Raw genomic sequence first — 27,942 nt, forward strand, 5'->3', positions numbered from 1 at the left:
TTTTCTTTGACAAAACTTTAATTAGAAAACCAGACTCCTCTGATTATAAAAATTACACAAGCTAATAAATCTTGGTAAGTTATAGAGAGAATAATTTTATGAACATTTTATACCTAATAAAAAAGTTAAAATAATTAACAGCATTCATCAGATTAATTTTGTTTTCACGTGATTTTCTAATATAAAAAAGCATATAGTCGTCAACCTTTATATAAATCCATATATGTTTGTCATAGCTTTTCATAATGGGAAGGGACAATATTCGTATTTAAATAATGATATTAATAATTAGTAATGAATCAAAACTGCCAAAAGCTGAAGCAGGACGACATTGATGATCAAGGTTGCTTAGGGAAATTTGAGCCTTCTTGACCCAGCCCAAATAATCTTTTAGAGAAAACTTAGACACAAGAAATCATAGGAGATAGTATTGTCCCACCTAACAAAAATTACTTATGATCAGTGTTGCTTTACATGTTTTCAGAATAATCACTGTTTCTTTCAACAGTTTTGTCTCAAAGTGCTGCTAACTGTGTGCTGGTGTATCGTGCTGCCTATGGGAAATGGTGTTGGATCAGCAGAAAACTAGAAATCTTATCTTTTTCTCTCCAGACTAGTAAGAACAGATGCACATTGACAACACAAAGTTTCTGCGAATATATAGTTTCATGTAGGGGATGACTTCTATCCTGTCATAGTACATCGTTAAAAAATATCTTGCTTCTTAAAACTTCTGCCCTGCAGCAAGGTGGTATCACACTGACTTCCTGACCGTGTCCTTTCGGCAATATAAAAAAACTAACCCTTGTGTTCAAACAATAAATGAGGAGCCTGGGTAGTACATGAAGTAGTCACATGTGATATCTACATTTCTTTATTGCATTCTGATTTTTTTCAATATTGCATTGCAGTGCTAACTCAATTTCATCCCACCACAAAACTATGGTAAGCCATAGTGTTTGAGTTAAAAGTGCTCCTGTGTCTCTGCAATAGTATCCAAAACTAAGCTGTAAACTAGTTAATAGACTACTTATTTTCATTTGGGGAACAGGAATGAAAACATTGTGAAGTAAATCATCAAGTAAAGATGACACTACATTGAGCACACAGGTATTAAACATACAAATGGTTGCCATTAAACATTCTTTTTACAAGCTGGTACTTTAACATCTACATCCCAAAGTTAATTTCATTATAATAGTTTTTGAGCAAGCTGTAATTATAAATAATTCTATATCAAGGTACTCAAATGTACCTTGAAGACTAACAATAACATGTTTAAGGATGTCATTTGTTTCACATCTCAAACCCAAATCCCAAACACAAACATTTCTGAAACATTTCAGTGGATTTAGCTGCTAAGCTAAAGAGTGGCAAAAGTCCACCATCTATGGACATTTGAATTTGAATGTTGCCCATGTACTTCCTTGTTGTATATTCCCTGGAAAGTGTTTGGTTAGAAATTATACAGCAAGTGAGAGCTCTGAATAAATACTCCAGCAATTATAGGAGAGGGAAGGTTTTCATAAACATACTTGGTTTTGTAGCAGGCACCCCCAATTTTGGATTCAGAGGCAGACAGAAGAAAATCTGATTTGAGTTTATCATATTCACCTTACTCCATAAATAAATTTCTTATGTAGAACAAAGTAATGTGTATGAAAGACAATTAGATATATTCAGCTTACCTTAACTTCAAGATTCAAGTGGATAAAACTATAAGTAACAATTTCAGCTGAGAATGAGGCAGAAATGTAAACATTAATGGAAATAAAAGTTATCACGTCTCCCAACCAACTATCATTTACAATACTTTCAGAAGACTTTGCACATGCTGAAACTTATGTGGTATAATTAATAAAGCATTTTTTTTTAACCACAGATAATAGAATGTTACTTGACCAACATAAATTATCCATAATTTTGGAGAGAGTCTAATAAGGATAAACTAAGGCATAAAACAAAAAGCAATAAGAAATCTGAAGACAAGTAATAAGGCTACACTCCACTAGCCATCTGAGTCAGAATTTCTGTGGGTGGAATAAATAATAAAACTGCTGATGTTAAGAAAACTAAAACAAGTTCCATACAAATGAAAATTTAGAAGGTGAGAAATTTCTCTCAGAAAGGAAAACAATACAGCAAATGTCACATTTGTACAGAAAATGCTTCCTATAATCCTTGAATCTATGAATTTAAACTACCCCACTTCTCCTTAATTCTTTCAGTCATTAGAGAACCAGTTAATGATCTTACAGAACCTACGATTTAATTACAAGCATCCGTTTTTGAGACTAATCAATGAATCATTAATGTGAGCTTGGAAACAGCAGGTAGAAAACCAATAAATTATTCATTTTGAGGGAAGAAGGAACTGTTCCTGAGCATCAGATAATATATGTTATTCACGCTTATGTCAGGGTAGCTTTGTGTATTTGTGTGCATACTCTTACAATTCCAGCTGAAAATGACTTGGGGCAGTATCTTTTACTTCTTTAAGCCTGAGAAGCAGCAGCTTAGCAATTGCTCCCATTTAAGGATGTGGCTGCCATGAAAATCTTTCACTTGTTCAGCTGTATTTCTTTTGCTTTCCATTGACAAGCTAGGATATGAGCACAGTCCCTGCTCTGCCAAAGGAAACCATGGCTTTTGTTAAAGTTTAAGCTACTGATAAATATTTAAGTGAGTGCAGGAGTAGATGTTAATATTACCTAGCAAAGAATTCACAGGCAAACAACTTTCAAAGGTATCGGTAAGTCTACCTTAAAATGACTTACTAGATAATGAGATACATCTAATATCAGTTTGCAATTGAAACACTTGAAGCTTTCAAGGTTCACCTGAAATTGGTTGACACTTTGAACTAATTTCTTCCCTGCCTCCCTCCTTTCCTTCCTTCCTTTGTCAAATATGTATTGAATGCCTAACATGTGCCTGGCACTCTTCCAGGGTGCTGGGCTTATAGCAGTTTACAGAGCAGAAAAAAAAAATCGCTGCCCCCTTAGAGCTTTCAATTTACTGGGGACAGACAGACAATAAACAAATCCCACGACAAATAGGAAAGAAGGGAGGAGATTTACTATATTTTCATGAGATGATCATGAAAGGTCTCTCTAATGCACACTTATTTAATATTTAAGAAGAAACCAAAAAGAAGTGAGGGAGGAAGATCTGTGGCTAACTGGGGGAAGAAAAGCATTCAGCATGGTAGGAACAGCAATGACAAAAGACCAAAGTGGGTACGTGGTCGATGCAGAGAGAAAACAGGGGGCAGTGGCTGGAGAAGTGGTCAGAGAGGAGGCAGGGGGACAGACTGGGTAGGGCTTCCCCTCTTTCATGAATCTCCCACCCAAGTTAAAGTCTGTGAAGAGATGGATCTTTTGTTTAGGCAGATAGAATGCCTTCTTCAAGGCCTATTTGAAGCTGCATTTCCTTTTTGAAGTATTCCCGTTTAATGCCAATAGTTCCCTATACCTAGGTTCTCTTAACTCTAAAGTATGAATCATGCAATCATTTCTCATGCTTTATTGTGAGTGACTATTTCCTCTGTCAGCATCTTTAAATAGATTGCAAGCAATTTAAAGGCAGAAAATACATCATGCTTTTTCTTCATTCCGTATAGCACATGATATTAAACTCAAGGTAATCTAGAAAGAAATGAAAGAAATATATAAAACTGTCAATTAAGAACAAACAAAGAAATATATGACTCTAAAAATAAATTCAGTTAATTTTGAGAATATAACCATGAAAACAAAAACATTAAGGTGGAACTCTGGATAAGACACATGATCTGATTTTGTTTAGTAATCTACGTCATTGCTTATCCCAACTTAGAGGTTATACCTATACATCTGTAGATGTGTTCTTCCTGTCCTGCAGAAAATGTAATACCCCATCCATGCAGCCTTCTTTCTTTCTTTATATTAGCACTACTGCCCATTCTCTACAATGTCTATCTTCATTTATGATTTTTTTTTCTCTAAACTCATATCTCCAATTTCCTATAGTATTGTTACCTAGCAGGGTCAGAGCTATTAGTGGAGCACAGATTATAAACATTTGAGAGACATAGCTAAAGGGTTAAAAACCCACTAGTCTACTAGTTTATTTCACCCATTGCTTGGGATTTATCTACTTAAGCAAGGTAATTAGGTTACAAATGAACTGACGATAAAATACTCACATAAAATTATTTATCCTGAAATAAATTCTTTATGATTTTTAGACTTGAAATAATTTCATATACTTTTTAAAATCAGTTCTGTATCTAAGGTAGTATAGTTCAACTAAGAAACAAAGTTGATGTGTTCCATGCTGAGGTTGAGTGAAGAAGAAAAGAAGGTGCCCCTGGATGCCTCTCAAATCATTATTTTAGTGGAACATTTCAATCTCAGTCTAATTGTTGAGATCTCCCAATCCCTTCAGTGCTAAATTTCAAACATGTTGGAACTTGGTGTGAAGAAGGAGCAAGATTGTTTTTCTCCATCTGTAGATGAATTTTTCTTTTTACCTAAACTAGTTAGTTATGATTTTTCTTTTCTTTAGGCCATCCTTCTAAATATGTGTTAGTCATTGCTATGCTAAATAGAAGAGGTGGCAACAGGGTAGAAAATGACTCATTAACACTCTTTGCTGATGTTCTTTCATAAAACTATTTTTTTAAAAATGTTATTAGTGTCTCAATTCTTGCCTGACTATTCTATTTACTAGTATTTATTTCTTTGGGTAAAATTATGAGTTTGGGAACCTGTTTACATTACATTCACTAATTTGTTTAAGTGTATACCCTCAAGGCTGTATCTTCTGTGTTTAATACGCTAATCAATCATTAGGCATCCTTGCGTTCCTATCTTACCATTTTGTCCAAAACACGTCTAGTACTCATTGACATTTGTGTCCAACAAACAAAAAAATTAGTATAGCAACTTCTATTTGTTATGGAAAACATGTTAACTAAGAATCTTGAACAATTTTTAGATTAATAGATTAATTAGGTTAATAGCAGGCAAATAATAACTAGTTTTGCCAATGTCTCATAACAAATGTTTCAGTGAAAGCAAATAGTTACTTTCTTCTTTTTATGAGACATTAAGATATTCTGCTGAGCAATTTGAACTTCTTTGTCCCTCACACAGGACTTTGTACATCACTTGGCACCTTGTAGGTTCTTAATTCATGTTTGTTGGATGGATTAATGAATGAACGATATGGCTAGTTCATCAGGTCATTTTATTTTCCTAGTTCCTAGGTAACTGCCCATATTTCCTGTTATTGAAAAAGTTCTTCCAATCAATTATTCTCTTTGTCGACTTTTAGCTTTGACTTCCTATTATTGAACATAACCCAGTACTCTTAAGTATTTGAATCTAATACAAAAAGAAAATCTATTGGAATATTTGGTAAGAGATATTTGACTTGCATATTGTGCGTAACTCTGATTGGAGTTTCAACACCTCTTTATTGTATAGGTATGACCAAGTTGGCCTTTAGGAGGCCTGATGGATTTTTAATGAATTATTGGTTTTGCCAATCATTACTTTTGTTGCATCATGGCCTTCCCCCACTTTTTTTTTTTTAACATCTTGGGTCTGGCGTATATCATAGTTTAATAGCTGTGCTGTTGGGACCAAAGATCTGCTTACAACCATTTTCAACACATACTACATTTTTTTTTTTGTAGGCCGTTTTCCCCTTTTCCTTTCATTAAAGTTCTCTAGGAAATAACTTTCCTCAAGTCTTTTATTCAACATCAAAAATTTTCAATTATTCTAGAATGCTATATCATTTTTCAAAAGAATGAAAAATAAAATATCAACCTGTGTATTTATTTGACTTCCTGGCCATTTGGCATTTTTTTTCTTCATATTTTATTATTTATGGTCTAGTTTAACTTGGTTTCCATTTACTTACTTCTCATTCTCTGAATTTGTACTGGAACAGAAGGGAAAAATTAGTTCTGTATTATTTTAATTGAAATTCATGTTGATGAATCATTTTTCCTTAAGTATTCTATTCTTTTATTAGGTTATAAATTACTCTATTAGCTAGAAATCAGCAATATTGTTTGGAAAATAGGAACTGATTTCCACACAGACCCATTAATACTGTTTCCTTTGGAAATGTAATACTCATCTGCGCTTCAGTAACAAAGACAGGCTTCTCTAACACTACATTATCAATGTTTGCTCCCTGGAGCACTAGTTCTTTAAGATGCCCCATGAACATAATGTCCCATGGTCAATTATATCTGGGAAATGAAATACTGTCTTTATGCTACTGGAACATTACTTTCACACGTCGAGGGTAATTCAAAGAATAGGCTTCATTTTGCCAGTGTTGAAGCCATTTGAACTTCAAGTAGCACTTCGTGATGATATAGGAACAAAAAGATCTTCAAATTCTCTGGGCATTCATTGTACTTAACTTTTTACTTAAGAGTTGGTATTTATCAATATCATTTTTGTGTTGTATTTGATACTCATGTGGTCCCACATGCAGGGGCAGATCAAAATTTTGTTGAGCCTGAAGTGTATACGTTTTTGGAGTCCCTTTTTAAGGAAAATAATACAAAAATATCATACATTTGAAAATTTTATATAAACATAAGATGAGAATATACTGCTAAAGACTGTCCTAGGGCCTTCAAAAGACTTACATAAGCAATGGGCTCAGAAATTTGAGCTTCATTAGCTACATGCTACATTTGCATATCCCTCAAGAAAAATAGCACTTTACTGTTATTTAGCCTAATAATATAATATTGTTTCAGTCTCATTATTTCTGGTTCTTTTCTCCACCTGACACACACCCTACATTCTTAGGGTTGTGAGATTTAGCAAGTAAAAATGCAAGATGTCCAGTTAAATTTGAATTTCAGAGAAACAAGTATTTTTAGTATAGTAGATTCCAAATACTGCATGAAACATACTTGTACTAAAAATTTCATTCACTGATTATTGGAAATTCAAATTTAACTCATGTCCTATATGAATCCAGTTCTAGCATGGAGTGCTAGTTCTAGTATACAGTGGTTCTAGTTAAACCAGTCTATAATAGGACTTATCTGAAAATGATACATTCTTTTATACTCTATGCCTCAGTTCCATGTTCCTAAGTTTTCTTCACGAAAAGACTGTCTAGAGAAACTTATTACAAATACAGATTACTAAGGCCATCCCTTCAAGAGGTTAAAAAGTCTTCTAGATGAGTTCTACCAACAGGTAGACTTGTCAGGTATGGCCTTAGTTCAGGTAATTTCTTTCCTTCAACCTGGAATGTCTTTGCACTCTTCAACTATGCAGCGTTTCAGGCCTAGTGGTGAGAAGCTGACCTTTGTCCTCACCTTCTTCCCTGAACAGATTTAATCCAACTACTCTCAGAATGCCTGCTGCTGTTCATAAACTTGTATTACAGAGATTTTCAAAGTCTAAGTGTGGTTCCTCAGACTAGTAGCATTAGCATCACCTGAAAACTTGTTAGAAATGTAAATTTTCAGGCCTTACTCCAGATCTACTGAATCAGAACCTCTGGAGGTGGGGATATGCAGGCTGTGCTTTGACAAGCCCTCCAGGTGATTTTGATACATGCTTAAGTGTGAGAATCACTGCTCTATAAATGACACTCATTATTTTTGTTTTATATATAGAGAGAGCTATTTCACCTACTAGTTTGCTTTGCTAAAATCCTTGATGGGTGGTGGCTGCCTCTCATTTCTCTTTGCATTTACACTCTCTGTGTCTGTCACATAAAAGATGTTTAAAATTCTTCTTGAATAATTTGGTGAATAAAGGGGTTAATAGATAATTACTCTTTTTTTGGAGTAAGTTACCTGGTGAAAACCATGACCCAAAGGGCATTGCATAAAACTATGCAGATGATCAAGCTGCTGTGTGGCCCCATTGCATGGCACTGTGGCTCCAAGTTCCAACTCTTTTACATTTTCTCAAGTTGTTATCTGCTTCCTCATCCTCACATATTTTAGTTATATGACTGTAGAAGAATACAAAGAATTCGTATGAATTATTTTCACTGGTCATTTTAATGCTAATGTTAAAAAACATGTATGTGTGAAATATTTGACAGGAAAATTACTTCGTAGGAAAAGTATTGAATTAGAGACAGGCCATTCAATGTATGTGTAACTATGTGTAAGGATATGTTGTGAAAATTACATTTTACATATATATCCATTATTGCCCAGTGCTGATATAACATTGCAATACTACACCTTTGTGGTAGAATAAAAGCATGTGCCTTATACAAAACTTTCATAGAAGATGACTGCAGACCAGATCTCTGATTGTGGGAGGAACAGTGATCTTGTTTCTAAGCATAAATCACCTGAACTGCTAAATTCCCTGAAATGCAAATAAATCTCAAGAATTATTTGCTAATTAAATTGATGTTTATATATGTAGATTAATCTAGATATTATTATAGTGTCTCTAGCTATAATACGTGCATGTAGATAAGAGTTATATATACCAGTATCCAGCAATCTTACATGGAGAAAAGTACAAAAGATTAGACTACCTATTTATGTTCCTAAGATATTTGTCTCTTCCTCTTTGACTCATCTTTTATTTACTGAATTTAAGTAATGCAATATAAACCATTTTTCCCCAAGTTAGATATGCAGAAAACCAAATCAACCATTCTGTAAAGATAAAGAGATTTCCTGAAGATTTGTGGTAAAGCTCTATAAATTTTATAAAAATGGGCCACGCTGCATGTCAAAACCACAGGAATGTGATGGTTGAACTGTACACTAGAGTATTGTAGTAAATAGATCACACAGAGTTAATAACTGGTTACTGTTATACCACATTAAATTCACTAATGTGAATATTCAATTATAGGGTACCATATCATTGTGTTTTAGACACTCAAAGTTCTTGAGTGTTCAGGATATCTTACGGATATAAGTTTTGTGAAATGTATTTATTTCTTCCTTTTTATATTCAGTGCCACAACTCTATTTCAGGCCAATGTTACCTTCATTGCTGATGATAACAACAGTCTCCTAACTTAATTCGTTGGTTCAGGTCTCTCATCTCCAGTCTAACCTACACTTAGAACACTGCAGATTAATGCTTCTAAATTTTTAATCTAATAATAACAATAATAAAAAGTAATTTCAGTTCATTAAATAAAACATACATTCTTTAGCACGATGTTTGCAGGTCTTTATATCAAACTTTCTGGTTGTACAAATTCAACTCCTATACTGGAAATGTACACTCAAGCTAAATTGAGTTCATTGACCCAGGCACATACTCTGTGCTTTTGTTCCATATTATGGCTTTGCTCAGGTTGGTCATGTCCCATGGGGTGCTCAGGCCAATAATCTTACCTCATCTTAAGTGCTATCTTGATGCAACACACTCCTACCAGGTTTGGCTCTACTAGAAACCATTTCTCTACCCTCTAGATACCCCCTTTTGGACTCTGTACAAGTTCTGGCTTATATTCTAGTTATAGACGTCATAGATGCTTTTGTCTTCTGACTCTTTAAAACTTCACTTAATAGAAGACTCTATCAGTGTTTATTGGATTAAATATGTTGAGTTGGTTGTCTAAGACACTGTTTTTCAAATTGAGCCACACATTGAAATCACTAGGGGAGCTCCCAGAAGTACTGAGGTTGGGTCTCACTACAGGATATATTGATTTAAGTAGTCTGGCATGAAGTCTGGGCATTGAGACTTTAAACATCTCTCTAGGTCATTCCAAAGCACAGCAAATTTTGAGGACCACTAATTTTGTTACTCTTAGGGTTATCCAAAATGTCTCTTAGAGTAGTGTTTGTTGACCATGGTATCCTATACCCACTTGGTTGGTGGATTTATCTCTATTTTACTTCTGTGAACAGATGTCCTTCCCACAAACCAGTTGGAAAATGGGGCCTCCCCAGGCTAACTCCAACCTTATCTATAACTCTAAATAGCATAATTAGGAAATGCTTTTTTCAGGTTTAAAGATTAAAATATATTCCTCCAAACATCTTTGTAATCTGATTGCTGGTTTTGGGGGGCACCACTATTATAATTAAAACTTTAACTATTAAAAAGGACAAGGTTAGTGTATAAATCGGTTAGGTTTATGCTTAAAATCTAAGTGCATATATACCTTATGTGATCTTCAAAGAAAGCGTAAGTTAATCATGAGGAAGTGAATTAAAAAAATAGTTTTAAGCATTTTAACAAATGCATTGTCTTAAAATTTACATTTAGAAAAGGATTGACAGGGAGAAAATCTATGCAGTTATTTTTCATCACATATAATTTGCATTTGGACTTCTCTATACATGCACCTTTCATACTGATTTATGATGAAAAGATAATATAATGTACCATAGGGACATAGTACGTGTTTACAATGCTTTCTTTCTTGAAACAATCTATAAATCAGAGACAATAATACCTATGCTTAGGAAAGTATTATTTGAATTGTTAATTAAAATAATATTAACAGAGATAGTTAATTGGAGTGTATTAGTTTGAGCTGTGTGTTCTGGAGAGTTTGGGTTCCAAGCAATCCATCTCAGTCTCTTACTCTCAGCACTTTGAGGGACACCAGGTGTATATGAGGTGGCCAGTTGGCTGTGGGCTTTTGTGCTAGAACATGGACAGGGTTCCATCATCAGGAGACTCAAACTCATGCCCTAAACTGGCTCTTGAAACCACTACATTTCCAAACAAGAGACATTATAAATTCATGTGATATTGCTGAGTTTTGGGATCCTGGATTTTAACAGATAAAATTCAAAAATGGAGACTGTGTATTTACATGTTGTAAACGATTCACTGCATTTAAGCCCAAGAATATATCATAAAAAGAGCTTTTTCTTTATGACCCCTCTCCCAGCTCCAAATAACTCCCCATATCCTGACAATCCTTTATTATACCACTCACAATAGGTGCTTCCTTTTTTATTCCCATCTGTAACCACTCTCCTCTGGGTTCCTATCATCTCATCTGCTATAGCCTTCATCCTGGACAACCTGCTTTCCTGCCCTTGTATATTTTACTTTTTCTCCCTAACTGCTGTGCCCGTCCTCCATCTCCATCTATTAGAATCTTACCCACTCTTCAAAGTGGATTAGTTTATAATTCCTTCCTCACTTTCCTTGAATGCTCCACCTGCAAATTTCCTCAATAGATCATACATAGCTCAAAGTCAGGAGCTATGAAGAGTTTAGTGATATTTTCTTCTGAGCCCAGCACAGAGACCAATATAGGTGCTCCTAAATATGTGGTGAGTAAATAGGTACAATCCCAAGCCATCTAGAGGTACTTCAGAAACCCATCTACATCAACTCTTGATCCTAAAATGTTACTGAATTTCTAGTTCTATCTTTTTAAAGAGTAACAAACTTTTGGAGACTTAGATATGTCAGGATTTTTCTGAAACTTTCCAATGTGTTTCTTTTTTTAAAAGCCAAACTAAACTGATGAACAGAAACCAAATAAAACAAAAAGGTGTTAGTTCAGTTGTTTAGTTCCTTCTTCAACAGTGTTAGATCTGTTTTAAAATTTTTTCTCACTGACCTTTGTTCTTAATTTTTTCTTTATGTCAGATCACATTCTCCTTTATTTTACTATCAATATATATATAGCTCTAGGCTCTAGCATTTCAACTTATAGGAAAGGACAGTAATTATCAACAAATCTTAAATTCTTCCTTTATATGGGGCCTTACTCTTACGTAACTGGCTATATAGGAAAATTCTAGAAAATGAAACAAAACAACAACAAAAGCTTTTGAATATGGGCCCTCAAAGATTGAAATTATTAAATAACTTGCTTTTCATTAGGTCATGAGCAGGCAACTGAGAAGCTGGAGAAGTCTTTTATATTTTTCTTCATTGAATAGATAATTATTGAACATCCGCAAAACGGATATTATGTGCTTCATAGTTTGCCATGTCAGTTGCCATTTTAAAAATAAAATCAGTGGAGAATTTCAACTTGAAGCACATATAAATGACAATAAATAGTACTTTTGCAAACTTTATTTAGTATTTGCAAATACGTTCCCCATGTCCAACTTAATTTTGCTAAATTCTTATTTAATTCCTTTCTAGCCATGCTTATTTTTATGTAAAGGAGAAAACATGTTTTAATTACTCTAAAGAAAAGTTATTTTAGAAATGATGAAAGTTGAACATATTTAAACAAAGGAAAAAAGCAGAGTAAAATTAATAATTAAAATACTAAATTTGGACAGAAAAATGGCTATTGAATAAGTCCAAACATTTCCATGAAAGACATAAAGGCATCCCTGTTCTTAAGAAAGCATATGGCAAACTATATAAATGGAAATATTACTAAGACTTCTTTCGTCTCCTCATTATACATCAATAATGAGGAGAACTTTGCAAAGATAAAGCTTTTGAAGTGGGTTGTGGAATATTAAATTGTTTAAGTATAACTTTGGCATCAAGTGACCTTAAATATTTTGAAAGTTGGTTATCTATGCATTACATATAATGCCACCACATTATTCGTCAAAATACAGTGGACTTGGATATTTCAATATTTAACATGATTGGTTTTAGTTATGCCCTGGCTTGGAACTGCACAGTGTGCAGCCAAAGGGATGTGCTTTGTGAGTAATCTCTGGGTGCCACTGAGGAGCTGCTGGCTTACTCATTGTCTCCATCTTCTGTAGCTCTCATATGGTGAGAAAAATGTTGGTTCAAGTATTTTTATAGTTAATGTAATGTTACTACAATAATGCAATGTAATGCAGTGATACATTTTAGGTAGAATTTATTTGACCCGATTATAAATTGCTTTAGATTTGTAGGTAACATAATTATTAAGCAGTGTTAAAGTGCTATCTGAATCTTTTAGTAATACTTTAGTAATTTTTGTGTTTTAGAGATATTTGTGAACTTAGGGATTCATAAAAATATCTCTCAGGAATGCCAAGACATTTTGTATTTGCTTCAGAATCTTTTATCTTAACCATGGAGAGATAATTGATATATATTACTGCAGTATTACTTTTAATGTATGTATTCTTGAATGTTTAAAGGATAAAACAATTACATTATAAGTTTTAGAACTTGTGATTCAAGAAAAGACTAAAAAAACCATAGATTATGTTACTTTACATTGTGATGCTATAAGATGGTTTGTTTAGGAAGTTTAATTCTTAGCCTAGAAAAATCTTTCCCGAAAACGTAGCACGCTCGAAGTTCTCACTGAGGTTAGAGGAATAAGTTGCATATTACGATATTCTGTGGGACATTTAATACTAACAGTAAAAAATGAAGAAAAGTGTGGTGAATTTAAGAATAACCTAGCGTTTACAGCATTTGAGATTGTGATTTTAAAAGACCTCATATTTGACCCTAAGAACTCTAGAATATACACCTGTATAATTTATCGCTATTTTAATATATAAATTATTTCTATTATTGTGACTAATGGAACTAGATTTCTTTTGTTGTTGTTAAAACAAAAAGTCAAGATAGCCAGAAATGCTCTGTTTAACTTTGCCTGAGGCACTGTAGTAAATACAATTTTGATGACTTTTCTTTTCCAAGTAGCTAAGATTTAATTGTTATTTTTCTTAAAATTTTTACCTTTAAGCTTTAAATAATAGATTTGTTATGCAGAGAAATTCTGAGCAATTTAACTAAAATTATTGTATTTCAGTGTGTCCAAAATATGAAAACAATGATGAACCGAAGAACCGAACAAGGAAATATTTGTAACATAATTTCCCTTGACTGAGGTAGGAGATTCATTTAATTATTAAATGTGTGTTTACACATGCAAATCTATGAGAAACAACTTGTTCTTTATTTATATAGTTAAGAAAAATCTAGTTTGCAAATTATTTTTTCACTGATCAAAGTAGAGGTAAATTTTGATAATGGACCAAATTCAGGTGAATTGGAAACTTTGGAAGGACTTTTGGTTTGGGTTCTTAGTAAGATCCAAAATAGGTACTTTTAAAATATTTTCTTCTTTGTGAGATCTAAAATGGCCACACAGCAGTCTTCTATTTCACAGGAGATATTTTTGGATGGAAATACAACTTGGGTAATGTTTTTTAGATTTGACATTTCTGTTCACAATTCGTTTTTAAGCTTTCCTCAATAAGGTAGCTTTAGTTGTAGAGCCCAAGGTACAGAACTACAGAGCAGAAACCTATAATGGCTTTGTTTGTACTATTTTGAGAGTGATAAATGAGGCAGTTTTCATGAATGGGATGAAGCTACATGTAATAGAGTATTTTAGAAAGAATATTCTTAAGGGTAAAGACATCTGGAATTGGTGGTTTGCCATGAGGTTTGTGTTAATACATCAAAGTTTCATAGTTTCATACATTTAGTCATCCTTCTTTGCTGTAGAAATTGGTATTCTATCTAGCTAGGATTAAGGACAAGTGGGTTTTTGTTTTAGGAAAAAAAGTAAAAATGCTCAACTTTTACTCTCATTTCTACAATTTGTCTATGCATGGGTGAAGACTGTTTCTCCCTAGGAGTTTTCTTTTCATTGATGCTAATGTTTCCGTAAGTGACTTGTGTTTTAAAAACCCTAATTTAGTAGAAAATAATAGCAATGCCTTCCAGAGGAAAAGAAAACTTAAGTAAAATGCCAAATAATGGTAACTTTGTCTCTTTCTATTTGCCTAGAATAATTAAACAAACAAATAAACACACAAACAGATTTTTTTCCTCCAAGAAAAGTGATAAGTGAAATGCACTTGGAATTTTTCTGAAATTATTCACAGATTATTTGTGCATCTTACTAGGTAGACCGCTGCCTCTAATCAAAGTCAGATTACTCTCTTTCTGAGTCAATTTTTGTGCTCTGGGATATCTGTAGAGAAACAACTAACAACTGCCCTGAGAGATTTCATATTAATGAATATTACGTTAACCAGAATGTGTAAGTGGGACTGCATATAGCAGTGCTCATTTTACATTTTGCCTTGTCTAATTTGATAAAGTGAATAGGCATCAAGGAAAGGTGATAAATAATATTGCTTTGTGGCTTTACTATATTGCCATTTAATCAAAGATTGTATGCTATTTTGTCTTTAAATACCCTTATGAGGTAGCTTGGAGAGATCTCTGCCCTTTTCAATCTGTGACAGATTTCCTAGTTAAGAGCAAAAAAGTCTATTGCTGAGAAATATGCACAATTAACAGGAAAGTATAATAAAGTTGTTGCTTAAACTCTACTAAAACTTTGGGATATTTGCATTGACCAGTTTAAGGTCTAATTTATCAGTTTGTAGCACATTTATGTTTGTGAAGAAAAGATGCCAGATTTTGTTATTCTACTTGAAAATAGATGCTACAGACTGTACCAGGAGATGCAAGAATATGATGGCCTGTTCTTTTTTACCCCCCAGCTCTATCAGTGTTGCTAGCAACAACCAGTGAATTCATCAGATAAAATGATAGAAGGTATTTCAGTATCCAGGGAGAGATTCTAGTAACCATATTGCATTAGATAATTTAAATGCTCCCCATAACATACTGTAGACTGCCTCTACTGAAAATATAAAATAAATTTGTATAGCACTGAAAATTATACATTTTTATTAAACATCACTAATCTTTCATCCATGAGAGTCTCTCCTACTTATTCCTAGGAAATTCTTCAATGTAATCTTCCAAAGCAGTAGATTTTTTTCCCCCACTGGTTTGACAGAGCCCTGTGGGTAATGTGCTTACTCTACGAACTGTGGCAATAGAGGGAAAGAAAACCATAATGCTCCTCTATTGGACCATGCCATTCGCTGTTGGGAAACCAGAGCTCAGTTGCAAATGACTTCTAAAAACCTCAGCTCAGATAAGTTCAATAAAAACATACACACCAGGAATCACACACCATCAGTGGATGATTCCTACTCTGTTCCTAAAGTTTCTTTCTGATTATTAAGATTTATAATTACCATGACCTGTGAGATCTTTCTTAAGGGAAATTTTCAACTGGGGAAAAATAGTAGAAGCTGGCTTTCTGTAATTTAAGATAGTGAAAAATCAGTGATGGTTTTCTTTATAAATACTTCATTATATTAAAAATATCTGCCTTATAGATGTTTTCAGTTTAAGGTACACTCCAATTTAATTTTGACATCTTTAGAGATGCAGAAGACATAAAATGTGATTTGTAGACTAGCAAGCTATACTATAAGTATGTTCTTAACCCTATATATTGCTCTTTTGAATTGTTTTCCATTTTATGAGAAAAGCAAGTGGCTTCTCTATCAGCAATAGAGAGGTCCTCATTAAGTATGAAAAAAGTATCAGAAATTAAGTATCATAAAAAGCGTTCATTATGACTCAAAGACTCACAAAATCCAGTCAATGATGAGAGCCACTCTGGGAATGAATGAAGTTTATCTCGGTGCTTACATTAAGCTTCTTTACAAAGAGTCTCCCTAGCTTTTCACTTTCACTAACAAAGGGTCTATGGCTCTTCCTTTGTGCTTGGAAATTCAGGAGCACCTCCCACTGCAAAGATTAGGTTATGAATCTGACAAGTGAGAACCCAGTCTTCAAGTGCAATGTATTTGCCTATGATCAAGTTTGCTAGCAGTTGAGAATCCGTAGTTGTGCAACACTACATGATTCTCTCTACTGTATTCTAAATCACAGAATATGTGGTATTATTCCACTTGTTCTATCACACCTACTTACAGACATCTTGATTTCTGAGATGTGGGCTCATCGCTCAATATCCTTCCAGTGCCATTTCAAATGTCGCCTGATCTAACTCCACAACACTTCAAACACAGAACACCACCTCTTGTGCTCCCTAAGTAAAACATGATGGTGGATTAATCTTGGTCCTTTAGTTGAGAAGTCAAGGTAATTTACTGCTACTATACCCATACACAGTCCCTCCTCTGATGGACCTCATGCAATGTGGCTTTGTTGCCCTCACTTATGATTTTGCTGCTTTCACTTGAGTCAATATCATTGCAGTTATTTTGTAGACAAAGCAGTAAAAAACTTGATTTTTCCCTATACAATATATCTGCAGATCATTGATTTAAAATATTAGCATAAAGGTCTGCACCACAGTGATGATGTTCAAATTTATATTGAGATTGAAGATGGGGAAATAGCAAGGGCATACCAATTCAGCCATAAATATGTTTTGAGTCAATGTCATAAAATTGTCACAAAATTTTGGTAATACAGAAAGAGCTAAAACCCTTTTTTGTTTGTTTGTTTGTTTTTTGTTTTTAAAGGGAAGAAAAGTGCCTCTGAGGCTCTTTTGGAGTAAGTAACAGTTTTCAGATTCACTTTTGCAAAGATTGCCAATATCATTCACAGACACCAACAAACCAGACTGAACAGAAAGATCCCTGTGGTAGGATGCCAAGCAAATTGTTGACTTCTCCAATCTCTAAGAGACAGTATCTCAATGCCAGTCTCATGGCATTATATTTTCTGCTTCAGCATAAGATTAGCAAACACAAGACATAAAATTATGTTTATTGACTAACCAATACAGAATATGCTAGGCCCTTTACCTGGAAGCCAGATTTCACTTCTGAGATTTTCCAAAGGTCATTCTAGAAGAGGTGGCTGTTACTGATACCCAGGGAAGGCAATTCTTAAATTGCTTACCTGGGGATGGAACTTTCTGTAGGCTTTAGGCCCTTAAGACCAAAAGCCATGAGGCATTTATGAATAGTTGATGTAAGAAATTTTAATAAAAGTTGTAATAACCCTGAAAATAGTGTCTTTAATAACCTATGCACTATTAATAACAATGCATGCATAGTGCCGTGCATTCATAACTATTTGATCATAAAAATATGTGACTGTAATTATGATATTTACAGTCAACTTATAAAAATACATGTAATTCTGAATGGCAATAGTTAATCCCTAGCTCTAACCACAAGCCTAGAAGGATTAGCTTATTATGGGAAAGTGCGATAATTACAAAATGGACAAAGCTTTTACTCTCTTGAATTCAACATTCAAGAATAACTATAATAGCATCATAAAACTTCATTTGTCATCATTATTCTTCTCACCTCACAAGGTAAAAACCTAAATTCTGTGGAAATAAATGGGAATCAAATAGGAAAGAGCCACTTACATGATACAACAATAGAGGAGTATAGTTCTTTCACAGAATACTCATGCACAACCTTCAAAGAGGTTCATAGTCACTGCAAGAATTCCTGGGAAGACATCTAAACATGACTTTCATTAAAAAGAATTAAGCCTGGTCTAACTCTAAGGTATGATTACCTTTAACCATAAGTGGTTAAGAATCTAACTTTTAGCTGATCTCTTTCTGTAATTTAGGTGAGTACCTCTTTGAAGTTTATTAACATCAAAGAGAGTGGAGTTCACATGGCATTTTCTAATTCAAATTTAAATTCTGATGGAAGGAAATAAATTCACATTCCAGTTTAAATATAGAAAAGTAGTAGTTTTTTCAAACTTTATAACATCTTACTTTAAGGGCATACATGTTTCAATTAAATAAAATATTACACAAAGTTGACATATTTCCCACAAATTTCTTCTCTTCTAGGAGTTAACTGGTCATCTGCTGACAATAGATAAGTTCCTAATTTGAATGGCATTAGTACCTCACAAATGAACAAAACAATGAGTGTAAACTTGAAAAACTAGGGAGAGGTGCACACAAGCTACCAAAAAAGGTTGGGGTTGGGGGTGACTTGCAAATCATGATCTCATATCTTAGGATGTATCTTAGTATTTAGGAAATGGAATTCTTGGAAACATCTGTTTCACAGTGAGGTTGGGAGGTCAGATGATGCTCTGTTAGATGCTTCTTAGGATTAAATTACTTCCTAGTACCGAGATAAGACATTTTAGGTGGTATATTAATTCTTCCAGAACAAATAATTCCATTTCAGTAAATTATTGCTACAGTTCTCTAAAGAGTACTATGATGTCCTGGAAAAGATAACATTCCTTCCAAAATGCCCTCTAGTCACTCGAACAATGAGAAATTCATATTTATCTTAGACACTTTGATTCTTGAAGACATAAACTAAAAAAGAAGAACTGTTCTTCCCTATCCAAACAGATTATCTGGATGGAGACATAATATTAGATCTGCCCTCGGTGTTTGGCAGCATACGCCATTTCCTCCATGTGCATTTGACAACTGGCGTGCTTGCTTCTTTCTCTGTAAATCAGCCTGCCAATCTTCTTTGCATGCAGAATGTCTATAGGAACCAAGAAAAAACCAACCCCAATAGCCAATCTTTTAAAACATAGGTGAATGAGTGAAGCATGGCACATAATGGGAAGGAGTGATAGTTAATTAACTTTCTCAGTGATTATCTCCCGTATTTTGAAAGGGATGCCAAAAAATAAAAATCTTTACAAATGATGAGTAATCTGTAAGAGGAATTCTCCTCCTCCCTGCACCCCCTACCACAAAACCCCCACTCAAACAAAAAATCGAAACCTAAGCCAAAAACCTCCTCAGAAACTTCTACTTCGGATATGAGATAATGGTCTGGAGGCTAGTTGTATGAAATACCAGTTCATTCTAGTACAGCAGTTCATGAGGCAAAAGGTTAGGAGTATTTGTAACATGACTTTACAAATAATGTAAAAGCAACAACCCTATGGTTATGGGTAATAATTTTCCATGCTTAAATCTATAGATATTGCAGTGAAATTGACACAATGGAGAAGACATACATCATTTCCTGTTGAAACCCAATTATCTCAAGGTAAAACAAAACAAACTCCATTTAATAAATGAAATACAACTTAAATGTTTTCCTTTTGGGGTCTATTCCTTTTCCCCTTTATATCTTGGAAAGCTATATGTCTAAGTACACTTGTTTTGTTACTTCATTAGTCTATCAACTTCATTTCCAGCGACTATAACAAGAATGGAATTGTTTGTATCTTTTTTCTGAACATAATTGAGTCAAGGAGTTTCGTTATTTTAGATATTATTATTAACTTGATTAAAACATAGAACCAAAGTTGATGGAAAACAGTAGCTTTCTTCTAGGTAAAAGAGCTTACTAGCAGATTTTATAATCATTGGACATTTATTCTGTCCTACCTGGAAATAAATTATGTTACTGCTTGGCATGGGAAAAGGCATTTTCTAGTAATCTTCTGTGACAGGAAGCACAGCATTAGTCCAAGTAAGCACCCAACAGGCTGAGTCCCTCTGCTTGGAAGTAGTTTTAAACTTTAACTTAATGAAAACCTTTACTTCAGTACTTTTGTGTGAGAAATAATTCAGCAGCAGTTACAATTAATATGCCACCCATGGAGAGCTGTGATCACCCTAGGAGGTGGGCCAACTGAGGAGCACTTTCCAGGTAACAAGAGCAACGCTATTGCAAGAAGCTACAAATGATACTGCAGTAGGTATAGTGACCACCACTGTACTGATCATGGCCTGGGTTATGTTCCAAATACTAATGCAAGGAATTCACTAGAGGTTATAGGATTAGAATAGTTTCCTTACACTAAGAACCAGTAAATGGCATGTGATGAGTGGGTATGGTCCATTTTATTCTATTTCGCTCTATGAGTTTCCTAGTTATGTCTCCTTTCTCCTGTGTTAATTAACTATATTCCACAGCAGTTATTTTCCCTATTTAAAATAACAGTGTAACTATGGAGTATCCCAACTCACATACACATACTTGTGCACCCTTAGACACATGTATGGATAATCTGTGTAAGTGCTCATTTGCAGTTGGGTGAGCTCAGTGAAAGCAGTCATATCAGCCTTCCAAACACAGTAAAAGCCAATGAAAATCCATATCAGCTATTTATTTCTAATATAAAACTGTAAACCTTGTCCATGTGGTTATTAATTCAAATGCCTTTTGTGTTTTTTTTTTTTTTGCGAAGTCATCCAAAGCAAAAGTCTAGATGACTGCTGACATGATATGCATAATCTAATGAACTCACATCTCTGTTTATTTTCCTTATCTCACAGTTGAATGGCACTCTTACTGCTGAGACACTTGGGTTGATTTAGAATGGCTATTAATGAATCTATATATTTGGCTAAGGTTGATTTGACTTTCTAGGGAAAGGCCAGCCTATCTGCAAATGGACACCTCCCTCCACATAAACGTCAATGTACATTAAAGACAAGTCTAAGTATATGTATATATGGGATATATACATATATATGTACACATAAAATGGATTGGGAAGTCCTTTGGTTTAGACAGTATTAAATATGTACTTCCCAAGTGCATAGGTTTCCTTTGACCAACCTGTTCAAAAAAACAAGCATGAAAAGTGCCATGGCACATTTCCTGTGTCTTTCCCCCTATTTGAAGGACACCTTTCCTTGCTTCTCCATCACTCCTAAGCATTTTATTTTTAAAAGCAGCTGGTTCTTTTGGCCTTCTATCTTAACACTCCATTGATTCATCCATTCCTTGGAAGAGCTCTCAGATTACATCCAGAAACTTGTTTTTAGAGGAGAACAAGGTTGCAAATAACTTTTTCCTCTTTTTTTATTCCCTCTTCCCCCCTCAAGAAGCAGACACCTTGAAGTGTCATGAATAATGCACTCTTGATCTGACTTGCCTTGTTACCCCTGGCCAGCCCAAGCAGCTGAGGTCTGAGCTTTACTTGCCCTGCATCATTGTGCAATACTGGAAAAGAAAAATAATCCATTGGTCTATACCCCTCAGACTGTGGTGACGTGATCTGGGTTCTCTTGAATTTCTATGCATTCAATTTCCTCTCTCTCCTTTCGCTTGGCACGTTTCTTTTTCTTGTGGTGCTTTTTGGAAGGGGGGAAAAACGTTAGGAACACAGGTAAGATAACAAAACAGTGCAGAAGTGTGCAACCCCCAGTGAGCAGCAAGCATTTGAACAGTGTGAAGGTCAGGTTCGAAGGCACAAATAGAAGGGGGACTAACCCAATAAGAAAAGAAGTAATATTTTGCAAAATGGCTGTCCCATGCTCTTGTAGGGAGCTTTTTATACATTGTGTTCGGGTGTGCTCAGTTGCTAGTACAAATGTGTAAAGCAGTGGTGCACAGTGGTCAATGGCGAAATTCAAGGTGTAGATAAGGCACAAGATAGAAATGCAATCCATGTTGACGTTCCATAATGTCATTAAGCCTAGAACGCCCAGCTCAATTGAGGTGACACTAAGAATTAGCCAGAAGTTTCCCAGAGGGTGGATCACTAGGAAAAAAGTCAGGATTAACACCAGGAGTACACCAAAGCCTGCAATCAGAACAGGCACTGTGACAGACAAGCTGTAATGGTCCATGAAGACAAAGGAGGGGTTGAACACGATGAATCGGATGCTCTTTGAGAGGGATAGGGGCCTCAGCTTTTCCAACACTTCTATGACTTCTTTCTGCTTGTCTCTGCTAGTCCTGGCCACCAGATACAAGCGAGAAGCAATGATATTGCTTTCATCCCCAGCCTTGGAGAAGATGATATCATTTCGAAAATGCTGGAATTCTGGCTTTTTTAAAAATGCGCTTTGCAGGACACTGATGAAGTCACTTTTGTTATTGGCACTGATGTTGCTGACTTTCAGGAACTGGTAGTACTGCTCCACCCAGGACACAGCAGTGAATCCACTACAGAGTCTTCTTAGGTCCTCCTGGACGCTGCTGTTCCAGTACTCTAGGGGCTCATAGACATAGAATCCTATCACAGGGCTATAGTTGCTGAAATATTTCTGCTGAACCATGGCATAGGAAACACTTGGCGAATCACTGGCTAGTAGATTGATGATGTTGGCTCCGTCACTGATCTGTAAGCACCCCATGAAGGAGAAGGAGGCATAAATGAGATAGAGGATGACAACAAATGGCTTCACATATATATTGGTAATCCATTCATTATAATGTTCACGGAGAAAGTGTTGAATGAAGTGGTGCTGGTAGGGGTTTGTCTCATGATGGGACGTCTGTTGATGCCCATCACTCATCACTGTCTGGAACCACACAGGTTTGCGATCCAGGTATTCTGCAGAAGGGATCTTACAGCAAAAGATGCTGTGGTAGCGGTTTTGCTCTAGTTGGCCAGCAAAGACCAGACAGGAGCCAAAGAAGGAGAAAATGTAGAAGTAGTTCAACAGAATGGAGACACACATGTTTTGACAGAAGACCTTCACAGCCTCTATGTTTGTGAATGGGCTGGCACCCATGCCAAAAGTGATGAAGTACAGGGAGCTGGTCATGGTATAGGTGACCATCACATCAGAATAGGCATCTGCTATCCTGTCTTTGAAGGGCAAGTTCTCTTTGGTTCTCCGCCATCCAGACAGAAGCTCAAACACTCCTTTAGTTCCATGACCTAATGTTTTAAAAAAAGAAAATAATAATTATTTTTATTTCCTCCTATGGCTCAAGTGAATTCCTTATAGTTTATGTATGCTAAATGGCACTTTATACTCTAATCTTCAAAGGGCTGTGATCCTCCTATCAGGGCCTCAGAAGTTGAGTTATGGACAGGATACATTCGGTCCCTGTTTCACTTTAGCAAAGCCCAAATTTATTGATATTCTGGGAAAAATGAAACATGTACTGTCTGTTCTATTAATATGACAAATTGTAAATATAATGTTACATTATTACAAGAGTTTTTCCCCTGAACACATATTGTCTTCCTAAATAGACAGTAAGTTGTCAAGGGCAGGGGCTGTTATTTGTGTGCCTTCAAATGACCCTTAACATCATGTCAAGTGTTTGGTTAGCTGATTCATTGACTGACAGTTCCTAACTTTTGTTTCAAGCTGATTTATATGCTGATTTAAAAGGATGTTAAACACTTAAAAATGGCTCTAAACTGATTTTATAATGTTGATAATCTCTTTGGTGGCCAAATGGCTTAGAAACCAATTTCCACAGACTTGATTAATTAGCTCCGGATCTGAGTAAAAAGAAAAGAAAAAAAAATCTGCCACATCACGTAAAAGACAGGGCAAGACCTTCGGGGTGAAAATCTTAGCAAGCACTTCCTTTGGGCTCCTCATAGAGCTCTGAGTCACGTGAGATGGATGCTGACTAAATACTTCTGACTGCTTCATTAAAGTAAATGAAGAATGCTTGTTTTAAACCAATGTTTGCATATCTTTTGATAAGAGTAAGTAGGCAAAAGGCCTAGTCAACAAATATTACTTGAACACCCACTGTATACCAGACTCTAGTAGCTACTGAGCTGTAATTTTGGGGAATTTCACAGCTCTTAAGATGCTACCACTTTCTTACTAGCAAAAGAAGAAAGCAGCTGGGTAAATAAAGGTATTATACCATATCTGCAATTTTCCCTTTTTTCACTTCCCTGAATCGGACCTATCAAGGACCATCCACAATATGTCAATTGGTAGCTTTCTGAGTGAGTGGAAATCTTCATAGATCACTCTTGCCCTTGTGGGCATAGCAATACTACATAGGAACCTTTTCTGTGAATGGATACAAGCTGTGCTTGGGCTGTTCTCCAAGAAATCCATTAGACAAAGACATACCTGAAAGGCACAAAATGACTTAGTTTATGAAAACCTGGAACATGGATTTCTGTGTGGCACTTAGATATTGGAGTTAGGTGTTACAAATTTAATTTACTTAGTAGTGCTCTAATAAATATATGATAGCTGGGGTCTTACTGCAGTCGCTCTGAATTTGCACTGCCGATAGCTTTTGCTAACTGACCTATGTAATTCTTCTCTTTCTTTTATTTGAGACTACAATGTACATCCTTAAAAATATTATTTCCCAGCCTAGCTTTCAACTAGAGGTGGTTCACATGACATAGTTCTGGACAATGCAATGTAACTGAAAGTCATCTAAGGATACTTGTTAGAAAACCAGAGGACACTTTGTTTGAAATAGTATAATGAAGCCACTAGTAAGAGTTCTTGTCTGCTTCCTTTTGGAATTCTCTTTTAAGAAAACCAAATCTCCATTTGGCTAAGCCATTGTAGGTAAGGCTGTTACTTGCAGCTGAATCCATTCCTAACCAACAACGTTTCGTAGGTCAGCTAACATTTACCGAAAACCTCTTTTAAGATGATCTAAGAATTCTTGCTTCATAGCTGTAGTATTTGCAGACTTAAGTGTATTTAATGCAAATGTTTGATTTTTAAAGACACATTGGCCAAACTTTTGGTAGTTTTTATTAATTATTAATAGTTACTAAAGGAAGCTAGGCATTGGAATTCTTTTTACCTCAAATGTAAAGCCTATTTATTCTTCAAAGCTCTCTCTTATGGGTCTCCAATCAGGAAAGATAAGTTTATCATAGCAAGTAGAAAGGTTCGTGTAAACTGCATTTAGGTAAAAGGCATTTATTTTTTCCATTTGGAGGTAATGAACTGTTCCTTCTTGCATTTTATCATGAGCTCAACATATGTGTATTAAATTTAGTCTAATGATTCTTAACAATGTTAATTGTTCATTCCTATCTTCGGCAAAACTCCTTGAAGAGACAGAATACAGTACTTGCTCTATTATTCCCTTCGATAAAACACAATGTTAGAATAAGGGTTAAGGTAATTAAAATAATTATTTAATGAGAGCACCTCTCCTCAGAAATGAGGACTCCTGCTATCTTTGTAGTCACAAGGTGGGGAAAGGCTACATAGAGCTACAGCTAAATTTGGCTTGCCTTTGATAGTGGTCATTTTTATGGAACATTAGGTACATTATGTAGGCCAGATTTTTGCTTTATGTTGTACAAAGGCCTGTAGGTGTAGGAAGATGATACTAAACCATATTAGATTAGGTAATCACTTTAAATGTGGTCGAGACTGAAAATACAATTTCCAAACTTTGTTTGGAGACGGTATGTTTCATTCTACTCATATGTTTTGATATTTTATAGAATTTTATAGGATTTTCCTACTGATATTCACTCATTTGACTGTCACAATAATCTGCCCATTTACTAGCAGTTCAAATTTATTGCCTGCCCCAGCCAAGGTAATTGTCTTTCACTGCCCTGTGTGCATGTTCCTGATTAGTCTTATCTTCTTAGCTTCGTTTATGATATTTTCTGTCCCTTAAAATACTTTCCTCAATTCTGGTCATATTAAAATTCTATTCATTGGTCTGTTAAGGGTCAGTTCAATTCTCCTCTTTGCTGTGAATCCATTTCTAATGATTCCAGTCAGATATATATATATATATATATATACCTTAAATTTTTATTGCACTAATTAGTCACTCTTTTTGGCCCTCAACCATGTGCTGTTTTGCTCTGGAATTAAATGGTTCTCTCAAGATATGTTCTATCTCTTGGTTGGATTGCAAATTCTTCATGGCTAGAGAATGCATTTTATCTTACTTTTATACTCTGCAGGACATCTGGTAATGCCCCAAAGATGACCATTAACTTCTTATTGAATTAAATAAACTCTAATTCTTGATTCTAGATGGATCCAAAAATGATTATTTTTATTACTTATTCTAAAAGTTATTATACAGCTTTATACCTATATAAATATCGACCATATCCAGAAGAGCTATACACTATTTACTTTCATTCAATCCAATATATATTTATTTAGAGTTTGTTATAGAAGAACTTTTGCTAGCCGATATATAAGATATAAAGGTAAACAGGAAACACAATCTTTTCAACAACTGTCTGTCCAGGAAGTCATTTTCACTTAATTCTGAGACCAATATTATAGATTCGAATGCAACTGCTTTTAAAATAGGGATATATGCCTAAAAAATTATATTGGCACTTGTAACAAAGCCATCAATACTTCCCTAAAAATAAAGAAGCAAGAGCATGAGTTAAGACAATATGTCAGTGATTTTTCTTTTTGTAGATATTACTTTTATTGTCACATAATGAGAAAATATACTGTTGTAAAAACAGCTTATTTATTTTAAGCTCTTGCTAATGCATATAGAATGTCTGTATTTATTAAAATGCTAGATATTGTTAGGATTTTAGATTTAAAAATAACCTTAATTAATAAGAAATAACTGTGTATAGTATCAGTGGAATTAGTTGTATGGAGAGATAAAAGTTTAATAGAAGTTTCATTTGTTTAATCCAGGTTTCCCAACCTGGCACTATTGACTCTTTGGACTGGATAATTCTTTGTTGTTGGGGACTGTCACAAACTTTGGAGGATGTTTAGCACCATTCCACTACCTACTAGATGACAGTTGCACACCCCACAGTTGCAACAACCAAACATTTCTTCAGACATTGTCAAATGCTGTCTGTGAGGCAAATTTGGCCTCAGTTGAAAATCACTGGTTTAGTCAAAAGAAAAAAGAAATAGTATACTCACTCACACACATACATACTTAATTATCTGTTTCTGATTATAAAATCAGGACACATTTCCAAGGAAAATTTGGGAAAGATGAAAAATAGTGGTGAAACAAATTATTCCATAATCCCACGACACAGAAAACTGCTGTTAACAACTTCAAGTATTTATTCCAGTCATTTGTTTGTTATCTTCCAGGCTTATGTATGTTAGTATGTGTGTGTATGTATATATTTATCTATATATTGTATCTCTCTAGCCATCTATTCAGATAGGTGACTACCTATATAACTAATTCAAAGAACTGGATTGCTACCAACCAAAAAGTGGGATTTAGGATTACTCTTGCCACTCTGTCCAGAGGCCAGTCAACCATGGAGAGTCTGTTTTCCAATCTCTGCAGTGTTTTCTGTCTTGGTTTCTTACTTTTCATTTTGGTTTCCATTCTGAGGCTGGAATCATTTTTTGAGCATCTGCTCTCTTGAAAGAAGTCCCAACTTTCTCTGTAGCTTTTTCGAATAGTATTTTACTCCCTGAAGTTCCACCCTTACTCAGAGAGTCTTAATTCAATTCAAGTCATCCACCTCAAACTGATACACCAGTGTCCACCCCAAAGACACTGGTGGCCCACCAATTCAGGCGATGCATGGATCACATATAAATGTGACGTGCCCCTCTGAATGATGATTAGAATTACATTATATT

General features: G+C 34.9%; 1 protein-coding gene and 1 long non-coding RNA gene across 4 annotated transcripts in view; one reads left to right on the plus strand and one right to left on the minus strand.

Moving 5' to 3' along the window:
* Nucleotides 1-27,921, minus strand: LOC116275288 (patched domain-containing protein 4-like). The gene has a single exon (XM_031667114.1). It carries the CDS (start codon nucleotides 23,197-23,199, stop codon nucleotides 21,667-21,669), a length of 1,533 nt encoding a protein of 510 aa, XP_031522974.1. The 5' UTR covers nucleotides 23,200-27,921; the 3' UTR covers nucleotides 1-21,666.
* Nucleotides 1-27,942, plus strand: part of LOC116275289 — a 97,972-nt gene that overhangs the window by 40,158 nt on the left and 29,872 nt on the right. For all 3 annotated transcript variants that reach the window (XR_004184290.1, XR_004184291.1, XR_004184292.1), the window contains 2 exons: nucleotides 13,672-13,750; nucleotides 19,652-19,720. This is a non-coding gene — a long non-coding RNA (uncharacterized LOC116275289). The remainder of the gene's footprint in view (nucleotides 1-13,671; nucleotides 13,751-19,651; nucleotides 19,721-27,942) is intronic.

This window comes from Papio anubis, chromosome 6 (assembly GCF_008728515.1).
Source record: "Papio anubis isolate 15944 chromosome 6, Panubis1.0, whole genome shotgun sequence".
Lineage (NCBI taxonomy): Eukaryota > Metazoa > Chordata > Mammalia > Primates > Cercopithecidae > Papio > Papio anubis.